Source organism: Primulina eburnea, chromosome 13 (genome assembly GCF_022965805.1).
Source record: "Primulina eburnea isolate SZY01 chromosome 13, ASM2296580v1, whole genome shotgun sequence".
Classification (NCBI taxonomy): domain Eukaryota; kingdom Viridiplantae; phylum Streptophyta; class Magnoliopsida; order Lamiales; family Gesneriaceae; genus Primulina; species Primulina eburnea.
This window is the reverse complement of record NC_133113.1, coordinates 28408400-28431018: the sequence shown is the minus strand read 5'-3', so window position 1 is coordinate 28431018 and position 22619 is coordinate 28408400. Positions and strand designations below refer to the sequence as shown.

Below are 22619 nucleotides of genomic sequence, written 5' to 3'. Positions count from 1 at the left end.
TTCAACAACCAAAACCAAAACGTTCCCTTGTTTTTCTCATATTTAAACATAATGATTTTCTTCATAAATAGAAACATATAAATATATGAATTAAAAGAGCTTTAAATTTATTTTACCCTGATTTTTAAATCAAATTAATTCTTTTTCTGGTTAATGGTGAATTATTTTATTTTACTTTCTTAATTAGTCTATCTTTTTTTTAGATTTTTAATATATAAGGTGCGGGCTCGAACTCTAACTCTAACTCTAACTCTAACTACTATTGGGGTTTCAAAGATGAAACTAGTGGAGCTAAGCCCCGGTTTATAATTAGTCTATGTTTATGAATGTGAACAAAATTATTTATGGTATGTCTTTTGTGAGATGTGTCAACCTGATCTATATTAAATTGAAAAATAACAATTTTAACATAAAAAATAATATTTTTTCATAATTGAATCGAATTGGAAATTTATTTCACAAAATTGACATGTGAGACTATTTTACGTGAGTTTTTGTGATTATTTATTATCAACAAAGTTTACGACATATGATATCAAATATTTATTAAAAAATCGTTGATAATATTTGTAGACTATAATTGATTTTTACCCAAATATAATTAAAAATATTAGGTAAACTAATTTTAATGTTTTTTTACTGTAATTTGATGGGATTTAAAAAAAAAAATTACACGTAACAATAGTATTAAGATATTTTATAAAATATAAAATTTTAATATAATATATATACATATATATATATATATAAATATATATTTGACACTTTTATCTAACTCAATATCAAAAAATAGCTCAACGGAGGATGATTGTCCAAGTTCATATACGGAACTTCCAGAGGTTTTATCCAACCGACGTTGGACAACTAACACGCCTCATCACACTCATAAATAAACATATGGACGTGAAGTTTACAAATAACCCAACTATGGGCAGAATGAGATATCTAACTATAGACAGTTCAACGCATAACAATTAAACATGAGCTCTGATATCATGTTAAGATTGAGACTTGAATTTAACTTAACCTCAAAAACTAGCTCGATGGGAGATGTATGTCCAAATCCATATATGTAATATTTATGAATTTTATCCAACTGATGTGAGACAACTAACACACACCCTCACGTTCAAAAATTTGGAGCGTGAAGTTTACAATTTGCCCAATTATGGGCAATTCATCACATAACAATGGAACATTGACTCTGATATCGTGTTAAGATTGATATTATCCAACTGAATATGAGATAACTAACGATGACAATTCTAAAAGTTTACCCTTGCCAAATAGAGGGTTCATAAATCGTTATATGAACATGAAGGTGCTTTTGGTATGATTTATTTGATTATTGCCTAAAACGAATTTAATATATATATTCAACTTTTATGCGGGATTTAACATTTAGATTAGGAAAAAATAATTTGAATTTGTTCAAGTTTTGATACTCAATTCGATAGATATAGCAACCAATTAAAAGAATACCGAAACAAGAGACACTATCCTATAGACGTATTATATGCATAATAAAGACAGGTTGCAGTTAGGCAGAATGTGAAGAAAAATAGCATAATTTTTTTTGGCATCATCGTAATATAAGATAACGATAAAATTATTTTTTGGACGTACATTTTTTATTTCTACTATTTTATTTTTTGTGTTATCAAATTTCAGTTTTAGTCCGTTGTATTTCTCTTCTCAATTTTAATTGATTTTTGAATGGTCATGTCAACTCTCTCGATAAAAAATAACTAAAATATAACACTAAAATTCGAAAAAACTGAAGGAGCAAAATCAAAATGTATAGGATCACAAATACAATTTTCTCTAATATAAATGAGATGGGTCCAAAGATTGATATAAGACCAAAAGTTTCAACTAAAGTGAATTCCTCCTCGTCCTGTCGCGGTGAGATAGTGCAAGTGACAGAGAAATATCACAAAAAAAATCTAACAAAGTATCATCACTCCCTAAGGTCAAGAAAGCTATTTAGTACTACTAAACAGTTTACACGAAAATTAATGAGCCTACATCTCATTTTTGCACAGAACTGAGTATAAAAGGAAAAAGAAGAAATAAGAAAGAAGAAAAAAAACTGGGTTCTTATCCTACATTTGAAATGACACTCAAAACTAGAAATAAGGAAATACACGAAGAAGAAGAAGAAGAAGAAGAAGAAGAATGTACAAAGAAGATTGCTATGACTTCATGCTTCAATTGTTTCCAATCTGAGCAAAATATGCCTTGTCCGCATTCGCAAGTCGGTCTTGGAACAGAGCCCATTCCTTTTTGCATCTCTCTCGTACCTATTGGACACACACACACACATAAGCTAAGTAGTTTTTTAATCATAAGGCAACACCATTTTTTTATGATCCCAAGGAATTTAGGGACATATAGAATTTGTAAAGGGTTGGGCAGGATAAGGTAAGATGGGCGATTCAACAAGTTTAGAAGGCGAAACATGCATTTCAAAACTTATACACAAGATTTTGACTTGTTTTTTACTATAATTCCTTTACTAGTTCCCTCTTCAGTCCGCCACTGCAATGGTTGGGCTAGTTTTGTGTTTTGTTTTTTTCCTTAAATCACTCTCTCAGAACGAAATTCAAGATGCTTTATGTCTGAAAATATAGTAGTAGTTCATGGACCAAATCCTTCTTAGAAAAAAGTTTTGAACTCACAAAGATTAAGGGTTCTTTCTTTTCACTAGCTGTCAAAATAAAAATTACAGTGCAGATTAATCAACGTATATAGAGAATATGTCCTAAATATAACCCAACAAAGTTATTCAAGTGGAGGGCAAACAAGAAGACAATATCATTTAGACAAACAAACATCACAGTTCTGGATATACATACCCCTTGCCACGGTGCTTTACCATTCTCAGATTCTCCCTGGGAATTTAAAAAGAAGTTGCCAAATTATTGAAATTGTGTGCAAAGACAATAACACAAAAAAACCAGAAAGAGCATTAAAACAAACAGAAACCAGGCAATTATTTACCAAATGTAACGCTAGTTAACCCCTGTTATCAACAAACACAAAAGTGGATGGATTTAAGAAGGGTCGGCTACTTAAAAGGTGAATTTAAGAATCAGAAAAAAACAAACTACAACAACATGAAGGCCTTGGTTAATCATTTTTTTATCTGTTTATTCAAACCATGCAACTCTAATCTATGGTATTGACTCCAATAGTCACATTTTCTATACTCTAACGATGTCGTTGGTAAACTTATCTGGCTCCAGAACATAGGAATCTGTAGCATGACTAACCTGACTTCCAAGTGATGGAATAACTTGATGCACAATCCACTGTGAATCAACAACACCAATTTTTTCATGTGCAGGCTACAGGGGAAAACAAAAAGCAATTAGACAATTTTGTGAAAGGATAGCAAGGTTCTCCAAGAACTTGAGGTTATTACACAAGATAATTTGAATAATTGAAACAAGAGAACTTCTCTCAAAGGCTTTCTTCCTTTTTCCTTTCGGGGGGAACCCCTTGCAAACGGGCACGTGCACACGCATACACACACAAAAGAGAGAGAGAGACAGAGAGACTAACGTCAACACATCTCCTTAAAGCAAAATCCAATCCCCAACCATGCACCAAGTCATTCTGCAAGCATATGAATTAAAGAGGCACTGATCAACAACATGGTTGAAACAGAGCCCTGGAACAGCAACCAAGTGCTGGCAAGCTATATGAATGAATATAATAAATGGATACAAAAAACAGAAAGAGGTGATGCTGAGTCTCGTATCCCAAAAATAGACAAGTACCTGAATCATATGCCAAACACATCTCCAAGCTTCACGAGAAAACACCGGAGCCATGATTTCCACAAAACTGAACAAAAAACAGAAATAGTAACATAAGTTATTATTGTACACTTTACGGGTGAGACATTAGATTTGAGATTGATGGATATCAACATTGATTGAGAAAGACTCCAGAATATTCTAGCAGATTTAAAATTCAAATATTTTTTTCCACATATAACTCTAAGATAAGGTCGTATTTTAACCATCAATTAAAGGTCACATTTAACCATCAATTAAAGGTCACATTTCCAATTAGTGGTCTTCCAGTTGTGTGTTACTTAATCATTCTAGATAAACAATTTATCCATGAACCTTGGTGATGTACTGAAAAGGCAAAAAATTTGACAGTGATATTCAAGTTTCCAATAAGAGATTTTAGTTCCATTAGATCCTTCCCGTTCCTCCCAATCTGTGCCAACGCAATCGATAGTAGGAGCAATTTCTTTGCACTACCTTCACCATCCAGTTACCCACAGCTACCAATATGCCACCAAGTATTTTATTTCCCGACAATATCAAGTTCAGGATATATATATATATATATATATATATATATATATATATATATATATAGCAGAAAGAGAGTGTTTACGCTGCACATGGAGGCAAATGTGGATCACTACACCATCCTGGTTTCTCCTCTGTATCTCTGTTTATGAACATACACACACCTGTTGGTTAAAAATGATACAGATTTGGTAGAAACCGTAGTGTGTACTTATGTATTTACTCAATAAACCTACTTGTGAACTTCTCGGTCACCTCTTCTCTTGGTCATTTGCCATGTCAGTCCATTGTTGGGTTCAAGACCAGGTTGAGAAATCTCTAAACCGTGTTTTTTAACCAATTGAATATACCTATTGTGAAGAGAAGGCCCCAAAACAGTTGGGGATAAACAAACATTATACATCAATTTAACACAACGGAAAAGTATGAAGACTAAAAAGACCATATTTACTTCTCAGCATTAAAGTGTTCAACTCCAAGATCTTCATCCCAAATGAAAATATAATCATAAGCAGCTACAATATCCGGATGCAGAAATCTTTTTGCATACCACCTATGAATTAGAAAATAAAGAGAAGTCAACAACCGATGAAAAGAGTGATATTTCCGAGTTGACATTATATTTTTGACAGGAACCGATAAGTGTTAATTTTCTTTCTCTGACTTGCCCTATTGACATTGAGCTTTAGCGCATCACAGTAGTGTTTTTTTGGTCTTTTAGCTATCAAATTCAAAAAGAAAAAATTGTTTTTCAGTTTGTCAACTAAAACTACCTCTGCTGGGGTATATGACATGCACTAAACATCTCTGCTAAGGGAACTTCAGCCATCAGTGATGGGACTTTTCCCAAAATCATCCCCTGGGGATGTTGGATGATAGATTTTAAGGACAAAAACTATAACACTTTGCTGGTCGGTTAGCGATTTTTCTATTTTCCAAACTCAATAATTAAAGATTGAAGGATTTGCCCAAACAAAGTATCGACGTTCGATGGGTTCTTAGATCTCATATGTTGAGAGACATATATGGTTGTCAATGTATGGTTTTCGTTGCCTGTCTAAAGGGCACCAGTTCCGACTAATATAGCTCATTTGAGAAAAAAAGATGGAAGTACAAGAGGCGTGTGCACCACAATTTAACTCCATATGGTAATTGTTCATCACAGTTATGCCAAGTGCAGTAAAATGTGGACTTCATGACTCATAAGTGCTGAATAAAACAATAAGGGCAGTTCGGTTCGCCATTTTCAAAAACCACACCCACCACACAAGGATGGTAAAAATGAATTTTAGACGCCTCATTTTTTTCTGGCGACAGGGGATATGCTCATAGGAGCTCCTCCTCACTGAGGACTGCTTGCATTGAAATGTCCATGATAGAAAGGGATAGTATAACATCCAGAAGCTGGTACAATCATGTCAAACATAGGCAAATCTCAGCAGAAATAGATGTATTTAAACCAACAATTAATTGTTTATATTGATTTATTGTGTTATAAAGTACATCAATAAAATTTTACTCCTTCAAATGTGAACAACTCAACTAACATTAAAAACTTGCAATCCGTTCCCATTGGACCTCCTTGGCTCCAGTAAACAAGTTAAGACACCCACATAGAACAATAAAGAAAAACAAAGATCTGAGGAATATTACCATTTTGTTTGTTTTCTAACACTGACATGTACGGCACGTTGTGACCACTCAAATTGATCCCATTCACTTGTATGGCCATCATAGTGAAAAAGCATAATCTGAAAATCCTCAGTAAACTAAAAAAATAGACCCAAATCAATACAGTGCTATGGAATTCTAGAAAAGTTAATCTGTTATCGGTTGTAAAATTATATACTGTCTTAAACCTTCTTCACGGCTGCATCAACATTGTTCTTTTGATCCAAACCAACTGTAAATATTACTAGGTATTTTGGCTTCATTTTCAGATCCTGAAAGTTCCAGATTGCAGTCATAAGCATGCTCCAATTCCACAAAATCTAATGAAAATATAAGTAAAGCATTTTGTGCAACCTAACTTATCACAGATGCCTATAGTTACAAATGATAAAACCTAACAGAAACATGGAAGCAGACAATTCATCAAACTGAAAAAGATAAAAAGAGTGAAAAATTTAATTTCTAACCTCCCAATAGTAACCCATACTAGAATCATGAAAAAAAAACCAAACGATAATGTATCTCAGTAACTAACTTGGAAAAACCTAAATGCGATCGACGTAAATTAGTAAGAATAAATAACAAATGGTTTTTATAAAAATAATGATAGCAATGCTAAGAACATTAAACAATAAAAAAACATGGTCAAGAGCAATGATGAATTTGATCCCTAATTGATATATTAGTTTATGAACTTCCATCAGCAACAAAAAAAGAAAATATATAGATATAAACATAGGTAGACCAGAGGTATCACCATTTACACACTTTTCAAAACTTACCTCGCTGGGTTCACCCCAAAGTCTTCGCAGATAAAAATCTGATTCTGAGACAACAATTCCAGGGGCTAAAGATTCTGCACCGCGAGGATTTGTAGGTACAAAGATCTGAAAGATCAAACAACATTAAAAATTACAAGTACACAGAACTTATATTAATGCTGGTTTTGTACCCATAGCAAAACTGCAGATAATGCACGATTATACACATGCTAATCGGGGAAAACAGGATCGAGTAAGAAAAGAGAAGCAAACAAAGCTTCCCAAATCAGGACAAGCATACAGTACGCAAATTTGTTATTAAGAAAGAAATAGAATAATGTTCACTATCCAATAGATTGGCAAATCTAAAGGAATGCACACACAAAAAAAACAGTAAAACCTCTGCATTTTGAAGAGATGCAAAATTTTGAAGAAAAGACTTACCTTAGGTGTTGAAGGAGTACCACCTGAACCAACATTTTCTGGCAAACTACGGCTAGCAGAATTCTGGTGATCGTCAATATAGGCCACATCAAGAGATGATCTTACACTTGATGGGAGATTAATCTGTCGAAGAATTAAATAAATAGAGATAACTGTCTCTTTAGAAGAATTTACGAAATGATCAGGATCATACCTTTGATAAAGAAACAGATGGAAATGAAACACCTATGAAATATCCAAACATCGTTCCCAAAATGGTTGTTATCACAAGTCGTGCACTACCACTTGGCTTTTTAAAAACCCCACTGCTCATAGACAATTAAAAGGAGAGCAAAAAAGAAAATGTAAGCACTCCATTGGCCCAGGTCCAAGATGTCATGTTTCTTTGTAAACAGATTGATGCAACTTTACAAACCTGCGATGTGAGGTTCCCATTATGATTTAAAACGATTGAGCAACTCAAATGTCACTCACCAAGTCACAACCAATTTTGCAAGCAACTCTAAAATAATATAGCGCATCTGTCACTTTCACAAATCTGATTTTGTAGCCCACAAACTGCTAATCCTATAAAATGCATTTACAAGCCATTAAAAAATAACATAAAGATTCGTAAAACAGTTAAACCTCACATTCTCATCCATGTAACGACTCTGTTAGATGAGCTTCATCAAAGAATCTAAGCAATTAAGAAAGCTGTGTAAATTTCAGTAACGAATTCAAAATTCTCATTCCCAATTTTAAATTCATTTAGTAGATGTCACCATGAAGGCAAAATGAACTGAATGGCAATTAGAATAACGCAGAAATCAAGTTTATTTAAGCTTCGATCACGCCATTTTCCCAAATTATATTGATCTGCGAGGACATCTCCAAAGCACGTGACAACAGTTCCCAGCTGCATTACCACAAACTAATTAAATAATGCTGTCTCCCACCCAAAACAAATCAAACTAGCTTATAGTCGATTCATCAGAAATTAGAGGGCCACATTCATCAAGATACGGTATCTTAAACCCAACAAGGAAACAAAAAACGATACACCTCAGGGAACTTTGACATTAAATTCACTTCAGGGAAAAAAGCATTTCATAATCCTGTTTCGTTTCAGAGAGATCGACCCTCTTCAATCTCACATGTAAGAACGGAGACCAAATAAAAACAAAATTTTGTTCGATCATACATATCTTCAAGAATAAAAATGATATTTGAAATTAACAAACTTCGTAATGGACTAAATTAGGGTTTGAAAGAATTACAAATATGGGGGCGCCGACTGCTCGGCAGAAAGCGGGGAGATCTCTGTGTTCTTGAGGTCGGTATGAACGTTCCGACAATCTAATGTTGCAAATAAGAGAGTTGCTTACATGTGTTCCATTTCTAATATATAAAATTATATTTCTTTTAACTTGATTGATGGAGGCATTGTGTGTGAGAACGTCTCACAGATCATAATCTATGAAACGGATCAATTATACTCATATTCACAATAAAAAGTAATATTCTTAGCATAAAAAGTAATATTTTTGCATGAGTGACCTAAATAAGATATCTGTCTCACAAATACGACCCATGAGACCATCTCACATAAACTTTTGTCATTGAGCAACTAAACGTGGTTTTAACTTTTACCTTGGAATGAAGATGATAAAAGTTAAAATGAACGAAGAATGAAATATTTATATACTATAGTTCAAAATTTTGATACGTTGTATATTTATATGAATAATGATGAAAGTTGACATTTTATTATCTTATTACATATATAATTTTTTTACGTTTCATCTAATTCAACATGTGATTGACATCTAATCGATATTCAAATATATATTAATTTGTAACATCAGTTGATGGCATGTGAAGGACACTTAGAAATATAAATAAATAACACTAAAAAAAATTAGTTTAGAAATTTACTAAGGTTTTTTTATGGATTTAGATTTGAGAAATATCATTTTTTGATGACATGTGAAGTCATAATCGTAATCATTGTCTTTCGATACACATAGGATAAGCATCATTATTAGTCATTAGAACTAATTAATGCAATAACTATATAAAAATGTTTTTATTGAAAGAGCCAAAATGTGCTCAATAGTCAAACATACATTTAGTGTACTTGGAATACTTCATTTGAAATGCAAAATAACTTTTTTAAAAAAAGAAAATAAAAATTTCCAGCTTCAGTCTTTAGAAAAAAAATTATAGGTAGTCGAATCCAGCAAGCTCCATTTACATCCGAGTACAAATAAGCCAATAGCATGAGTCGACACTATTATCTAAACTTGTTGCAGAAATCACGCCAGTACTGAAATATTGCACCTGCTTTGAAATTGAACGTGATGAACTGGTGAAAGAACAAGAAAGTTTAGAAATGTACATTTACACTGAAACCAAGTAATAAAAGGAACAGATGAAGGCTCTGTAGAACCTTCGTATGACATCTCTGTTTGTTCATCTATACAACTAAGTACAGGGACGAGAACCAAGTGTCTTTTTTGAATTTTGAATAAAAAAACTGAAGCTAGCCACAAATTTCAACCAATCCCCATTTGAACAGTAATAAAAAAACACAGAACGACAAGCAGTATCACCAAGTGCTGTCGATCATACCCGATCAAACATTAAAGGACTCATCTTTAATTCCCTTTTCTGCAATCTATTTGCACGTTGGTCAATTCAGACTCATGAAATCTTGATTATATGAGAATCGGCACTTGGCAAACAGAAGGATTCCAACCGGGGTTCGGTTAAATCCACCACTTCTTCGTCTTGTAACCGCCTTTTTGATTTTGGAGTCGAAAGTATCAGCTTATCAATATCAGTGGATAAATCCTCTGTCTCATTCTCATTATTTAAACAATAAAAGTCAATGCCAGGATTCGATGGCAGTGAGATTCGAGCGGGTGTTTCAGATGTAATTCGCTTGATTTCCTCAGCTTCCAAGGTGTCAAAAAGCTCGTCTCCATAAATCTCCGGATTTCCAGAACCCGACCTCGCCTGAAAAAAGAGTCGAACAGGCCAAATGTCTGAAGAGCATATCCTTTTAGGTCACTAATGTACTTTAAAAGAGTGAATTGCTTAAAAAATTACCTGGAAGACGTGAACGGGAAAGATTTTCCGTTTATATTTCTCTGGTGCAATAGTTGATAAAATTTGGACAACCTCACTCATGCTGGGACGAGAATCAGGATCCAATAATAGACACTCTTTTGCTAAGTAGGCCATTACCTGCACCTCTTCTTCTTGAAAAGTTCCTTTCAGCCGCGGATCAGGCAACTCAGAAATCACTCGCTTATGATCATGCAAATGTGGCGTTGCCTGTGACAATTTAATAAGAAAATCAAGCTCGTAAATTACTGTTTCCGGATTGATAAATGAACCAGATGACAAGGTAAAATCTTCGTTATATAAGTAACATATCAGAGTCAACACACACTGTGGCTTTTATCATACTTTTATGAAAGATTTCTCCTTGAGAAAATATAAGCAGCACGGATTGACATACCCATATTACCAAACTTTCTTCTCCTTTGTTGGACGACTTATGGATAGGCCTCCGACCAGTGATTAGCTCCAAAAGTACTACCCCAAAACTAAAAACGTCAGATTTTAACGAGGCTCTTCCGACAATAGCATATTCCGGTGCAAAGTAACCAAAGGTGCCTTGCATTCTAGCCGGAGAACTGGAGCAGCTGATGATGCCATCTTTTTGTAGGTGTTTCGCCATGCCAAGATCAGTAATCTGCATTCGAAGATATAAATTTGAATGCATATAATTTTGTCCCAACTATTTATTCACAAATTCCCTAAAATTTATTCACTTCAGGAGATTTTTTATACCATGGCTCTCCAATTCTCATCCAAGAGTATGTTTGTGGATTTAACATCTCTGTGCAAAATTCTAGGTGCAGCTGCTTCATGTAGATATTCCAGGCCGCGTGCAGCTCCAAGAGCTATTGCAACTCGAGTACTCCAACCAAGAAATTGCCCCGAATCACCATCCAAACACTCCCTCAGATTACCGTTAGGAATATATTCAAATACCAGAAGCCTCTCAGCCCGTTTTCCTTGGAGCTCTGAGCAATAACCGAGTAAAGGAACCACGTGACAATGATGAAGTCTTGATATCAGTTCTATCTGAGTCCACAGAAAAGGGAATGTTTGTGACATTTTCTTTTGTTTAATGACTAAGATTTACATAAATGATAACTTCATCGGCGATCTAACAAGATGACTATTGCACCACATGTAAAAATTTGATATTTCATGAGTAATATTTTTTAACTCCATGTTTCGCTCCCCTCCCCCAGATGCATAAAAGCACTCCTTGGCTCTCTTAATCCCTCTCCGCAAGAATGCTTAAATCGCCCTTGCACTAACTTTAACCCCCCTCCCCAGATTTCCTGGATCCGTCCATATCAGTAAGCAATATAATATTCGCTTGTTTGAGGCCTTACCTCAGTCATGAAAACATGTTCTGCATCCGGGCCACCTTGAATTTTCATTCTCTTGATTGCAACAGTTCTACCATCTCTTAGATTACCATGGTAGACATGACTGCTTCCTCCAAGTCCAATCAAATTAGCATCAGAGAACCGGTTAGTTGCACTTTCAAGTTCCGAATATGGAAATTGCATTATCGATCCATGTAGTGCTCCAGTTTTGCTTCTAAAAAGTATTGATGTCTTCGGAATGCATCCTTTAAGTCAGCACACAGTAAGAACAAAGATTTCAAGAATTGACCATTTTCAATTAAACAAGTAATGTCATTTGATAACCAAAGAAATAAGTGCATAGATTTTGTCAAAGAAATTGACGTGTTAAAGGTTCAAGAGAAGAATCTAATAACCTTTGGTTACCGACAGTGGGGAAGAATCTTGGCTTATCAAGTTGGATGCACTGCTGAAGCTTTTTGGTCTATCTAATGAGAATAAAGGCCACTGAGTGGTACTTTTATCCTTTATATAGAAATGCCATAGCACTGAACCTACTAATGCAAGTGCAGTGATGATTACACATAGCAAGAGGATTATAGCCACAATTTTTCTGGAATTTTGCTTTTTCGATGGCTGTAACTCGGTTGAAGTCCCTGTAAAAATGATGACAGAGTGTACATAAGCATATGCAAATGACCAAATCATCTCAAGCCCATGGTTCAAACGAACTTTCGAATTTCTTCGATGATAAAGATGATAATATACATTTAGCTCGCTAGTTAGGCCAGACCGAGAGGTAGATGCACATAACCCTTTTGGACCGGTCTTTTTACAACTGCTCGGTTTCTCTCAAGATGGTATATTTTGTGAACTTTATTGGAGGTGGGGGGTGATTGTGATTTCAGAGGAAGCTCTCGTTAGTAAGTCAAACTTTGAGGAAGTTAAGATCAATAATCTCAACAAATAGTCACAAATTATTTAAGAATTGCACGAGCCAAGCAATCAGGACGCCCTAAATGAATCTAATTATCAAGAAAAATAGTTAATGAAAAGAGTAATAATGATATATCTGTGATTCAGATTCAAATTAACACTCATTCTGTGACATGAATCAAGCAAGATAAGTTAACTGGTTAAATTGTAATATCTTGATTCATAATAGTTTTTGAAGCCTCGAGTTACCAGAGTTGCAATTGCAGGATGCAAAACAGCCGCCATTGTTATCTGCAGCAGCCAGTTTAGGCAATCCATAAGCAGCACAAAGGCATGTCCACCTGTTCTCACTCGACCCTCCTGCATCTGTATACCAGATTGACATCATGTCGATGATATTTTCTTGATAAATTATATTCATATAAGGAAATAAGAAATGGTACCTGGACTACAATCACAGAATGAGGAGCAGTTTGCTGGGATAAAATTCAAGTTTTCTTGACGTGCAAGAGAACATGTGCATGTCCAATTGTTCATTTCAGACTTTGTCGGTACTCCATCTGAAAAATAGTACAAGGAACACAGTTATTATGTAGGATTAAGGCATATATTGCAACAATGCGGCTTCGTTATGAACTCCTCTAATGGGAATTTCTAAAAAAATGAAACGCTGAGCGCCTAATAACATCTGTGCAATTAGGGGTGTTCAAACTTCGGATAAAACCGAAAAACCTAAAATCAAAACCGAAAAAACCGAACATCGAATCGAACCGAAAGTCGAATTTTGTAATTCGGATATAAATGTGAAAACGAAGTTTATTTGGTTCGGTTTTAGATTATATATGTCAAAACCGAAAAACCGAAAAAACCGAAATTTCATTAAATTAATAAATTTTTTATATTTTTATTTATGTTATATATTTTGATATGATATTTAGTGAATGAAAAACTATTTTGAACAATTTTTAGTTGATTGTTGTATGTTTAATTAATTTAGACCTTATATTTAAATATTTTACTAAGAAAACATATAGAAAGTTAACATATTATATTTTACAATATATTTATATTATTAATTTAAATAATTATACCAAAACCGAAATAACCGACCGAAATAACCGAACCGTTTTGGTAGAAAACCGAACCGAACCGAAGAAAAATGGTTTGGATTCGGATTATATATTTCTAAAACCGAAATAAAAAACCGAAAACCGAACCGAACCGACCGATGAACACCCCTATGTGCCATGGTGGGAAAAGAGCTTCTCCCTCTTAAAATTTCAATGGACCTATGTATTTTTCATATTGTTTGTTTATATATAAATGGATTTCTCCCCACACCTATGTCATCAAACAATTTTAGTTCTCAGTTTATCTTCCTTAATTCATATTTCTGGTTCCACCACTGCTATATCACATTGAATTTCGTTAGTTCAAATCGTGACTAACACATTCTATGTAGAATTCGGTAGCTCAAAAAAGAGAATTTGTTTAAGAAATATATGAAAAAGCTCGGGATTAGTTTCCTGATTCCAGATGCCAAACACTTATAAATGTGATTTAAAAAATTGACTATGATGTTACTAACCACAAATAATATGCGGTATCCAGATCAAGTTAATGACGAATAGAAGCACAATTTCTGCTTGAAGTCTCATTTGATTTTGACCTGATAGCGTCTGCCAACTTGAATAAGAGCAAACTCTTGAGAAGGTGCTTATTCAAAAAATACAACAATGAAAAACTTCAAAGAATATTATTTTCTTGTGATTTAAAAGGTGGAAAGGGAAACTAACATCATTTGATATGCTTTAAACAGCAGCTTAGGAAGAATAATTGCTGGAAATCCATTGAAAAATCTTTCCTGTACTCTAAAGTAGGCAGTCGAGCTTTTCTAACTAGTACCTGATAAGACGACAAGTAGAGCAACTGTTAATTTTTCGCGTAAATATGTTCAATGAGAAACGGTACAGCCAGGAGGATAACAGCAATTACGCAAGCCAGTGTGAAGATTTTGATGATCTATCAGCACAACTTCTCAAAATAATTCTTAAATACTCGGTCTATGACTACTAAGCGTCTCACTTCAAAACAGATTTCTTATAGTAAATCAATCAAGAGAGAAGCACAAGTCAAAAAATATCGACAGCCACAATTGATAACATTTATGGCAACTCCATTTTTGGATTGAAGATTCTGTACCAGAGTGGACTATACACGAAAAAGGCAGCACGGGAAGGATACGTGCTGAAACATTACTCACATAATTTTAGGGACCAAATGTAATGATCCAACAAGAAATCTTGGAAGCTATTTGAAGCAAAAGAGATAATATTCTTGCTAACTGGTTACCTCAAGCTTCAAGCATGAAAAACGAGTGAAAGCAACAGCACAACCAAATCAAATAACAGCTTAGACTGGTCATAAATATTAGGAGAGACACCTAAGTAAACAATAAATGGATGCCAAATAAAATCACCCCACATTAAAATCAATAAAAAGACCTGTGGATTTAGTTGGAGTTCAGTCCAGAAGCCAAGAAAGAATATCCAATAAAAAATAAAAAATACGGCCACATCAACAATTCTGAGAGGTACAGTTTCCAAATCAGAAAGAGACACCTTAACTGTAAAGCAAGATATTGAACCAATAAAAATACAATGGATTTAGTGAAGAACCAAATTCTCGGTACATTAATCGTGGGATTTAATTAAATTAATCTTATTCCCACGTCTATGATATAATAAAGCAAATAATTCAAACTTATGAGTGGTCCAATGTTTGTAGATACAAAACCAACGGTTAGAAAGACTTTGCTTACAAGGCATTTTAGGGAGGTCACGGGCATGGGCGACTGAGTTCTTGGCGCAACCCTGAAACACAAAAAATCAAAACTTTATTTTTTTTTCCTTATCTTTTTAGATGACGATGTTTGAGAAAAGACATGCCTTCTTTTAATTATGTCTGTCCCACTATTCTCAATAGCCGTTGTCGGTCGATTAAAGAATTCAAGGCGATTAGTCTTCCTATCTTTTTCCATGGAAACAATACTTCAAAGCTCAAGTTTTTAATCTTAATGTGATGATTTTTGTTCCAAGATTAAAGAATAATTAAAGCCGAACAAAATGGCAAAACTTTATACGAATGAAGATAATACAATAACCAGGGATATGGGTAAATAGAACAAATCCGCTCACTTAATATTGAATTTCCAATATCCATAATATAATGCTCGATGAAACAGAAAATGCTGCGGTATCTTCTGAGTTCTGACTAAGCTCTTTGTTTCAGTTTGATCAATAAATTGGCTCATCCCAAATCAAAATGAAAAGGGGATATTTAGAATTAATTAACCGTACCATTGCCAAGAAAATGAAATCTCTGGTGCATCAATGAGAACTTCGCGGAAGTAGAGAACAAATTAAAATCCCATCTGCAGAATCTGATTTCTCGAAATCGCAGTGATGATTCGCTCAGGGAACCAGATTTGAGCTTTAATCTTACTTAAGACACTGAGATGCAAGAATTTCAAAGCGAAAGCACAGCTTATTAAAAGCATATAAGTGAATAATTTTCCCTCTTTTACGCAGCTGAAGGCTAAGCCAAAACATACAACTTCAATGGCGGATTAATGGGGGTGATACTGAATTTATTGGGTGAAATGAAAATGTAACGCTCCTAGTAAATTCTTTCGTGAATTGGGAGAAGCAACCGCAGATGCCGATGCAGATTGGAAAATTTTTAAGGTAAAAAAGCAGCTGCCACGTGGGATTTCATGTCAAGGGATCGCCCCTTTTCTTGATCGGCTACGGTGGTGCAGTTAATGGAGCAGAGTTAGGTGACACGCGTCGTGTTCCAATTGGTATACCAATTCAATGTGAGCCCCATGGTTTGTTTACTTTTTCTCTTTTCAGAAGATCTATTATTCTTGGAGCTTTTCTTTTTCTATTTTCTTTTTTCTTTTTCTACAAAATTCAAAGGGTTTTCGGGGAATTCATTAGTCTGTTAATTTTTTTAAAAATTCGATCTTTTCCATTCTTCTTTCCCCTTTAAATATGACTAAAATATTTTAAAAAGAAAATTTATCCTTTCGCATTTGAATATTAAGATCAAAATAGATGGATGGAAGTCAACTAAATCCGAGTATCAAGATGATATCATTAATTGCTTTTCTTTGGATGCACGGGAATATTTATGTAATAAGTACTAGTTTATTAATAATATAGATTTAATAGTTTTTTTATTTTATAGAAAGTTATAAACATTAATTATAATATTTTAAATCATATATTAACTTAAACTGGACGTGTACGTAGATCAATCTTTTAAATACATGTCAATAATTTATCATAAAATTACATTCCTTTCAACATGTTAGATTCGAATGTATGACATTGTTTTTTATATTACTTACATGACTAAAAGTTTGTTGTTTAACCAAATTCTAAATTTTAAGTTGGAAAATGTTTTAGTTTTGGTGATAACAAATAGCATCGAGTTGTTTCAAGATCCAACTATTATTAAGTTTCAAGCTAGACATCATGAAATCAAGCTAGATATATAGCCTAATCTTCAATACTTAAAGTCTGGTCGTATGAACTGACTGATATACATAAAAAGCTCAAAGTTGCATACTGGTTTCTAACGAGTATGCTTGAACATCAGGTCTATTTATATTCATACCAACTCGACATTTCAGAAGATCTATGTGACCGATCAATGCACGATAGTTGACATCTCCAGTTGTCAAAATGTTTGTATCTCCTAAAAGATAGATATAGGTAGAATATTTCTCTCTTTTGAAGTAACTTTTCAGACGTATTTAATTGTCGTATTTGGATACATGTAAAAATACATACATTAATTACGGTGTACTATAAAGAGAAATGAGACAAAAATATTTTCTTTTGTCAATTGATGGTACAAGTGATTTTTAATAAATCTTGGATCATTGAAGAAGTTCAAAGTGTAAATACGTAGATTCAAGATTGAAGGAAACAATCGAATTCTGAAACTTTCATGATCTGCCTTTCATATGATTCTGAGCACTCTTATTTTTTCAATCTCTGGCTACTCACCTTGGCATTTGCTATATTTCTATATTTGATCATGAAGGATCAGTCTGTTCAACTTTGTCGACTCTAATTGTTTAAGCTATATGTTCAAGAGTTTTATTTATATTTGTGTGAACCTAAAGTTTAATGGATAGTTTGAGTTTTTATTATATTGAAATGATAGAGTTTAAGTGTAGGTAGTGATAAGTCTTAGCTGAAGTGAGTTTTGTACGAGAGTTGTATAATAATAGTTTTTTAGTGAATTTCTTCATTGAATGGAAGAAGAAGAGACATAAAAGGATATTGCCTTCAAATTTTATTTTTTTTCGTTTTTTTTTTTTTGTGTTCTTTACTTCTATTTGTTTATCCTTTATTCGATTCAATTTTTACCATTAAGTCTGGATTGCCGTAAAGGAGGTGCCTTCCATTTCTTCACCCTAACAAGCTTGTTACCTAATGGCACATCGAAGTATGCTCTTCTTGCTCTCTGAAATTCCTCAAGATAGGCAAGAACCCAACTTACCTTAATCTCTTGGTTATTGATGTGATCTTAGTGAAATGGATGAATTGTGTAAGGGCTCCATCGGATCAAATCAATAATTTAGTATTTAGAAATTTGAGTGAAGATAATGGCTTCGATAACACCTGCAAACAAGAAGAGTGTTCGGCATAGTCACTCCAATGTTTAAGTCAGCAGGTTGAAGATGAACACAAGCGATATATGTGAGAATATGTGTAAGTGCTTGAGAGTTCAAAGATTTCAGACTCTGTAAATGACATCAATATCTGCTATTTATAGTAAAAAAATGGGGTAGGTACCTCGTTTCCAGTGCCACCTACTAAGTATAGTAAGTCGGCTGTCCATACTCGGGCTACCTCGAGTGTGGTACAATTCTCGAGGTAGCTGGTAGTAAGGTACCCGGGTGCTTGTATGAGGGCACGAGTTATTGATTACCCGGGAAGAGAAGAAAATGCCCGAGATGTGAGGAAGGTACCCGGCATATTGGCTCTGATATGGGTTATCCAATTAATATCTCGGGTCACCCCTATCCCGGATATTGTGTTTAACTCTACAAAATTCTTTCCAAGTTTAACTGTGATTCGGGTCACCCCTATCCAATTAATATCTCGGGTCACCCCTATCCAGGTATCATCTGTGATTCTGGATATTGTGTTTAACTCTACAAAATTCTTTCCAAGTGGCCCAGACTAGCCTTACAAACAGCTCAAATTCAGATTTTGATACTTGTTCCTTCAAGGATAGACCGCAATAAATAAATTACATATTTCTACATTTATTCAAGCATGACCAGAACACAGACATGCTTCACGAATTTTGGGGCAAAAAAGAAGACAACCGATAGTAGTAGCATCTTGCTTACCACTGAAGAAACAACATCCTTTCACGTGAATATATATGATGCCTATTCAGGTTCATTTCTGTAGGTAATAACTCATAACTCGCTCGCCAAATCTATACTATTATATTAAGTATGAGGCTTTAATAATAACCGTTCTATGAGAAAACCAACTTTCTTTCCTTTTTACCCTTTTTAATTTTTTATATTTACTATTTACTATTTTATTATAGTGGAGTCCCTAATAATAACCGCTCTATGAAGACACCAACTTTCTTTCCTATTTTACCCTTTCTCATTTTTTATATTATATTTTTTCTAAACAAATAATATTATATTCACCGTCATAAAGAAACTGCTCACGTGAAAAATAATATTATTTCTTCTCCAAACTAGCCACCGTGAAAAATAACTCTCTTCTTTATGTTGTGACGTCATTATGTTGTAATATCATGAATATTTAATATATTAGTCATATGTATTCAGGACACACGCAATGCGTGTGCCACGGTTACTAGTACTAATTAAGAACCTGTTTTATTTGATCGATCGTCATTAGAATTTATATTTGGCTTAACGATAAGCTAATTTGAAGGGTACAAAAGAGCTCAAGTCAAAAGATGTTTCGAGTTCAATGTGAATAAAAAAGATTCTCGCGACTTTTGGTGTATCCTAAATAAATATTATGAGAAATAACTTTATATTTGGTGTTATTTTCAGACAAAATAATTTATCTTGTATATAATTCAAAAAATATTATCAAATTAGATCAATTGAATTGATATATGTGTGGATGATAGTTAGAACGCAGAAGAATTTTTTTTTTATTGTTGAAAATGTACTATATTCAATTATATTCACATATTTGGTGGAGAAATCTACCCACTCCGAAAGTCGGCGGAGAGTAGGTAATGAACTGTCCGGGTGCGGCCTCAAGGGATTCAAGTTCGATCTACCTCGATTCAATGGGGATCGGGTGCCCGAAGCTGTCTATGTGGTGGGTTTTGATTGGTGAAAACAAAAGCTTGCGCGAGCAATATCAACGTCAAATTTCTTCTAGTTTTTTTTTTTTAACATAAATTAAGAAAGGATCACATTTTATGATCATAGATCTGATTAGACGATTGAAGAAGAAGAAATATCTATTCGTAAATATTTACAACAAGAATATCCCCGCTTAAAATCTAGAATAGTTGGAATCGATGTTATATATTCAAATATAAATTATTCTAAACACTCCGTAAATGAATTTAAATCATACGACGGTCAAGGAAGTTTTGATTGGCAAAATATAAAATTTTTAAATTTCCCCTATTCCTTGAATGTGATAAAACAGTTCAATTACAAAAACATGTCAAATTATCTAGACATGTTAAAAGGCTAAGTTAGCCAAAGTGGCTTCTAAGTTCTAATCTCTATAATTGATTGGGAATTATTCATATTTTAAGACCTGATCCGATCAGCCCAAATTAATCAAAGAAACTAAACAGATTAAGAAGTTCGGGTTTTTAGTAGGTTATTGCTATGTCAAAATTGGCTTTCATCGTAAAAAGAGAAAACTATATATATACCAAAAATCGTAAAAAGATAAGAGTAGGTCTTATGTGAGACCGTCTCACGGATCATAATCTGTGAGACGGGTCAACCCTATCCATATTCACAATAAAAAGTAATACTTTTAGCATAAAAAGTAATACTTTTGCATGGGTGACCTAAATAAGAGATATGTCTCACAGATACGACCCGTGAGACCGTCTCACACAAATTTTTGCAAAAAGATAAATATGAGTGTTACAATTTCCACCATAAATAAAGAATTGACTTGCATTTGTTTATAGGAGTAATTTGAACGATTTTAAGAATAGAATAATTTAATTAAATAGATATCGTAATCTAGATAGGGAAGGTTTAGTTCAGCACCCACAAGGTATTAAATCCAATGGCTATTAATAATATGGCAAAAACTTGTGTGAGACGGTCTCACGGGTTATATTTGTGAGACGGATCTCTTATTTGGATCATCCATAAAAAAAGTATTACTTTTTATGCTAAGAGTATTACTTTTTATTGTGAATATGGGTAGGGTTGACCCGTCTCACAGATTAAGATCCGTGAGACGGTCTCACATGAGACCCACTCTAATAATATTGTTTGAATTCTTTTTTAAATGAGGTCAAATACGAACTCCAAATGTTTGGCCAATAATAAATGTGATCATTCAAAAATAAAGATAAGATTCTAGGGAAATTACCAGTCGAGGGTACTGTCATAATGCTCGATCACTAATCATGCATGCAAATATATATATTTTTTTAGAATGACGGTCTCACGAAGCTTTATCTGTGAGACGGGTCAACCCTACTGATATTCACAATAAAAAATAATAATATTAGCATAAAAAGTAATATTTTTTCATGGATGACCCAAATAAAAAATTTGTACAACCCGTGAAACCGTCTCACACTAATTTTTGTCAATACGAAATATATATGTTGGTTTCATATGGACACATGCATTTGGATATGAGATATAAATACGTGAATGTAATGGATAATTTTTAAATATTTTACTGCACGATAAATCGAAATTTATTATATTTATTCTTAAAAAAATAAAATAAACATAAAAAAAAATCCATTTTGTAGAATTCAGAAGTATTAAATAAATTCCGATTTAAGATTTCAACAGAATTCACCTCTAAAAAGTTACAAGGCTAATAAATTTAGTGGAGGGAATCATACTTAATTATGGTCACTTCTTTTTGAGACATCAGTTGGAAAAAATAACATGGTCTGTAGGCTTTTGACTTTATACAAAATTCATCCACTACGATTGTTGGAAGGAACTATTTATTCGTTCAATTATGAAACACAAAATAATTTTGAACACGAAAGCTCGATGGTATCACGAATCAATTTTATGAGATAAATATTTTTTGAGTAAATGCTATATTACATGAGTAATGTGGAACCATATCACGAATAAAATTATGTGAAAATGTTTTACAAAAAAAACCTATCTAATTTGAAATACAAACAAAGTTCCCAAATAATTGTATTTGTGGATGGTTTATGAATTAAATTATAAAGATATGTTATTAATTTTATTAGATACTTAACAGTTTTAAATGATATAATTTGAGCTTTCTAAGTAATTTCTATTTATAGGACCGAGCGCTTGCCGCTTTACCAAAAGCTATAGCTAGTGGTAATGGTGCAACTCAAATCTTTTTAACCGCACAGCAGCTCAAGTATCACGGTTCGATCGCTTTATCAAGCAGGGACAATTATTGTACCCAAAAATCTCCCTCCCAATAATTGCAATCAATGAGAATCGAACCCATGACCTTGGCTCTGATATCAAATGTAAGCTATAGTTAGTGGTAATGGTGCAACTCAAATCTTTTAAACCGCACAGCAGCTCAAACAACACAGTTCGATCGCTCTACCAAGCATTAAGAATTATTGCACACTACACTATTATTCGATTGCATAGTTTATTTTCACTCGGATTATTTTGCATTTTGGACTTTAATTATTTGAATTAATCATCGTATGCAATGAATATTGGAATTAGTCATAATTTTGATATTCGTGGCAACTGCTGTTGTTGCACTTCCCACTTG

The 22619-nt window shown here is 33.6% G+C and overlaps 2 protein-coding genes across 7 annotated transcripts; both read right to left on the bottom strand.

Moving 5' to 3' along the window:
* Positions 1–1778: 1778 nt before the first annotated feature.
* LOC140809489 (uncharacterized) lies at positions 1779–8632 on the bottom strand. Of its 3 annotated transcripts, XM_073167140.1 has the most exons (16): positions 8470–8582; positions 7843–7906; positions 7626–7777; positions 7404–7515; positions 7211–7333; positions 6788–6892; positions 6194–6277; positions 5988–6103; positions 4786–4887; positions 4571–4684; positions 4420–4476; positions 3786–3852; positions 3568–3621; positions 3276–3350; positions 2859–2894; positions 1779–2303 (listed from the first exon to the last, which is right to left on the bottom strand). In XM_073167140.1, exons 3-16 carry the CDS (start codon positions 7643–7645, stop codon positions 2211–2213), a joined length of 1158 nt encoding a protein of 385 aa, XP_073023241.1. In that variant the 5' UTR covers positions 7646–7777; positions 7843–7906; positions 8470–8582; the 3' UTR covers positions 1779–2210. The 3 variants fall into 3 exon arrangements, with proteins under 3 accessions (XP_073023241.1, XP_073023239.1, XP_073023242.1); XM_073167138.1 differs by lacking the exon at positions 7843–7906 and having other exon boundaries at positions 8470–8632; XM_073167141.1 differs by lacking the exons at positions 7626–7777; positions 7843–7906 and having other exon boundaries at positions 7404–7625; positions 8470–8581.
* Positions 8633–9573: 941 nt separating this feature from the next.
* LOC140809575 (receptor-like serine/threonine-protein kinase NCRK) lies at positions 9574–14488 on the bottom strand. Of its 4 annotated transcripts, none has more exons than XM_073167250.1 (10): positions 14379–14487; positions 14171–14268; positions 13026–13142; positions 12832–12948; positions 12063–12302; positions 11671–11912; positions 11054–11350; positions 10719–10955; positions 10304–10531; positions 9574–10210 (listed from the first exon to the last, which is right to left on the bottom strand). In XM_073167250.1, the coding sequence occupies exons 1-10, from the start codon at positions 14381–14383 to the stop codon at positions 9896–9898; spliced, it is 1896 nt and encodes a 631-aa protein (XP_073023351.1). In that variant the 5' UTR covers positions 14384–14487; the 3' UTR covers positions 9574–9895. The 4 variants fall into 4 exon arrangements, with proteins under 4 accessions (XP_073023351.1, XP_073023352.1, XP_073023350.1 ...); XM_073167251.1 differs by having other exon boundaries at positions 14171–14261; XM_073167249.1 differs by having other exon boundaries at positions 14171–14298; positions 14379–14475.
* Between the last annotated feature and the right edge of the window lie 8131 nt (positions 14489–22619).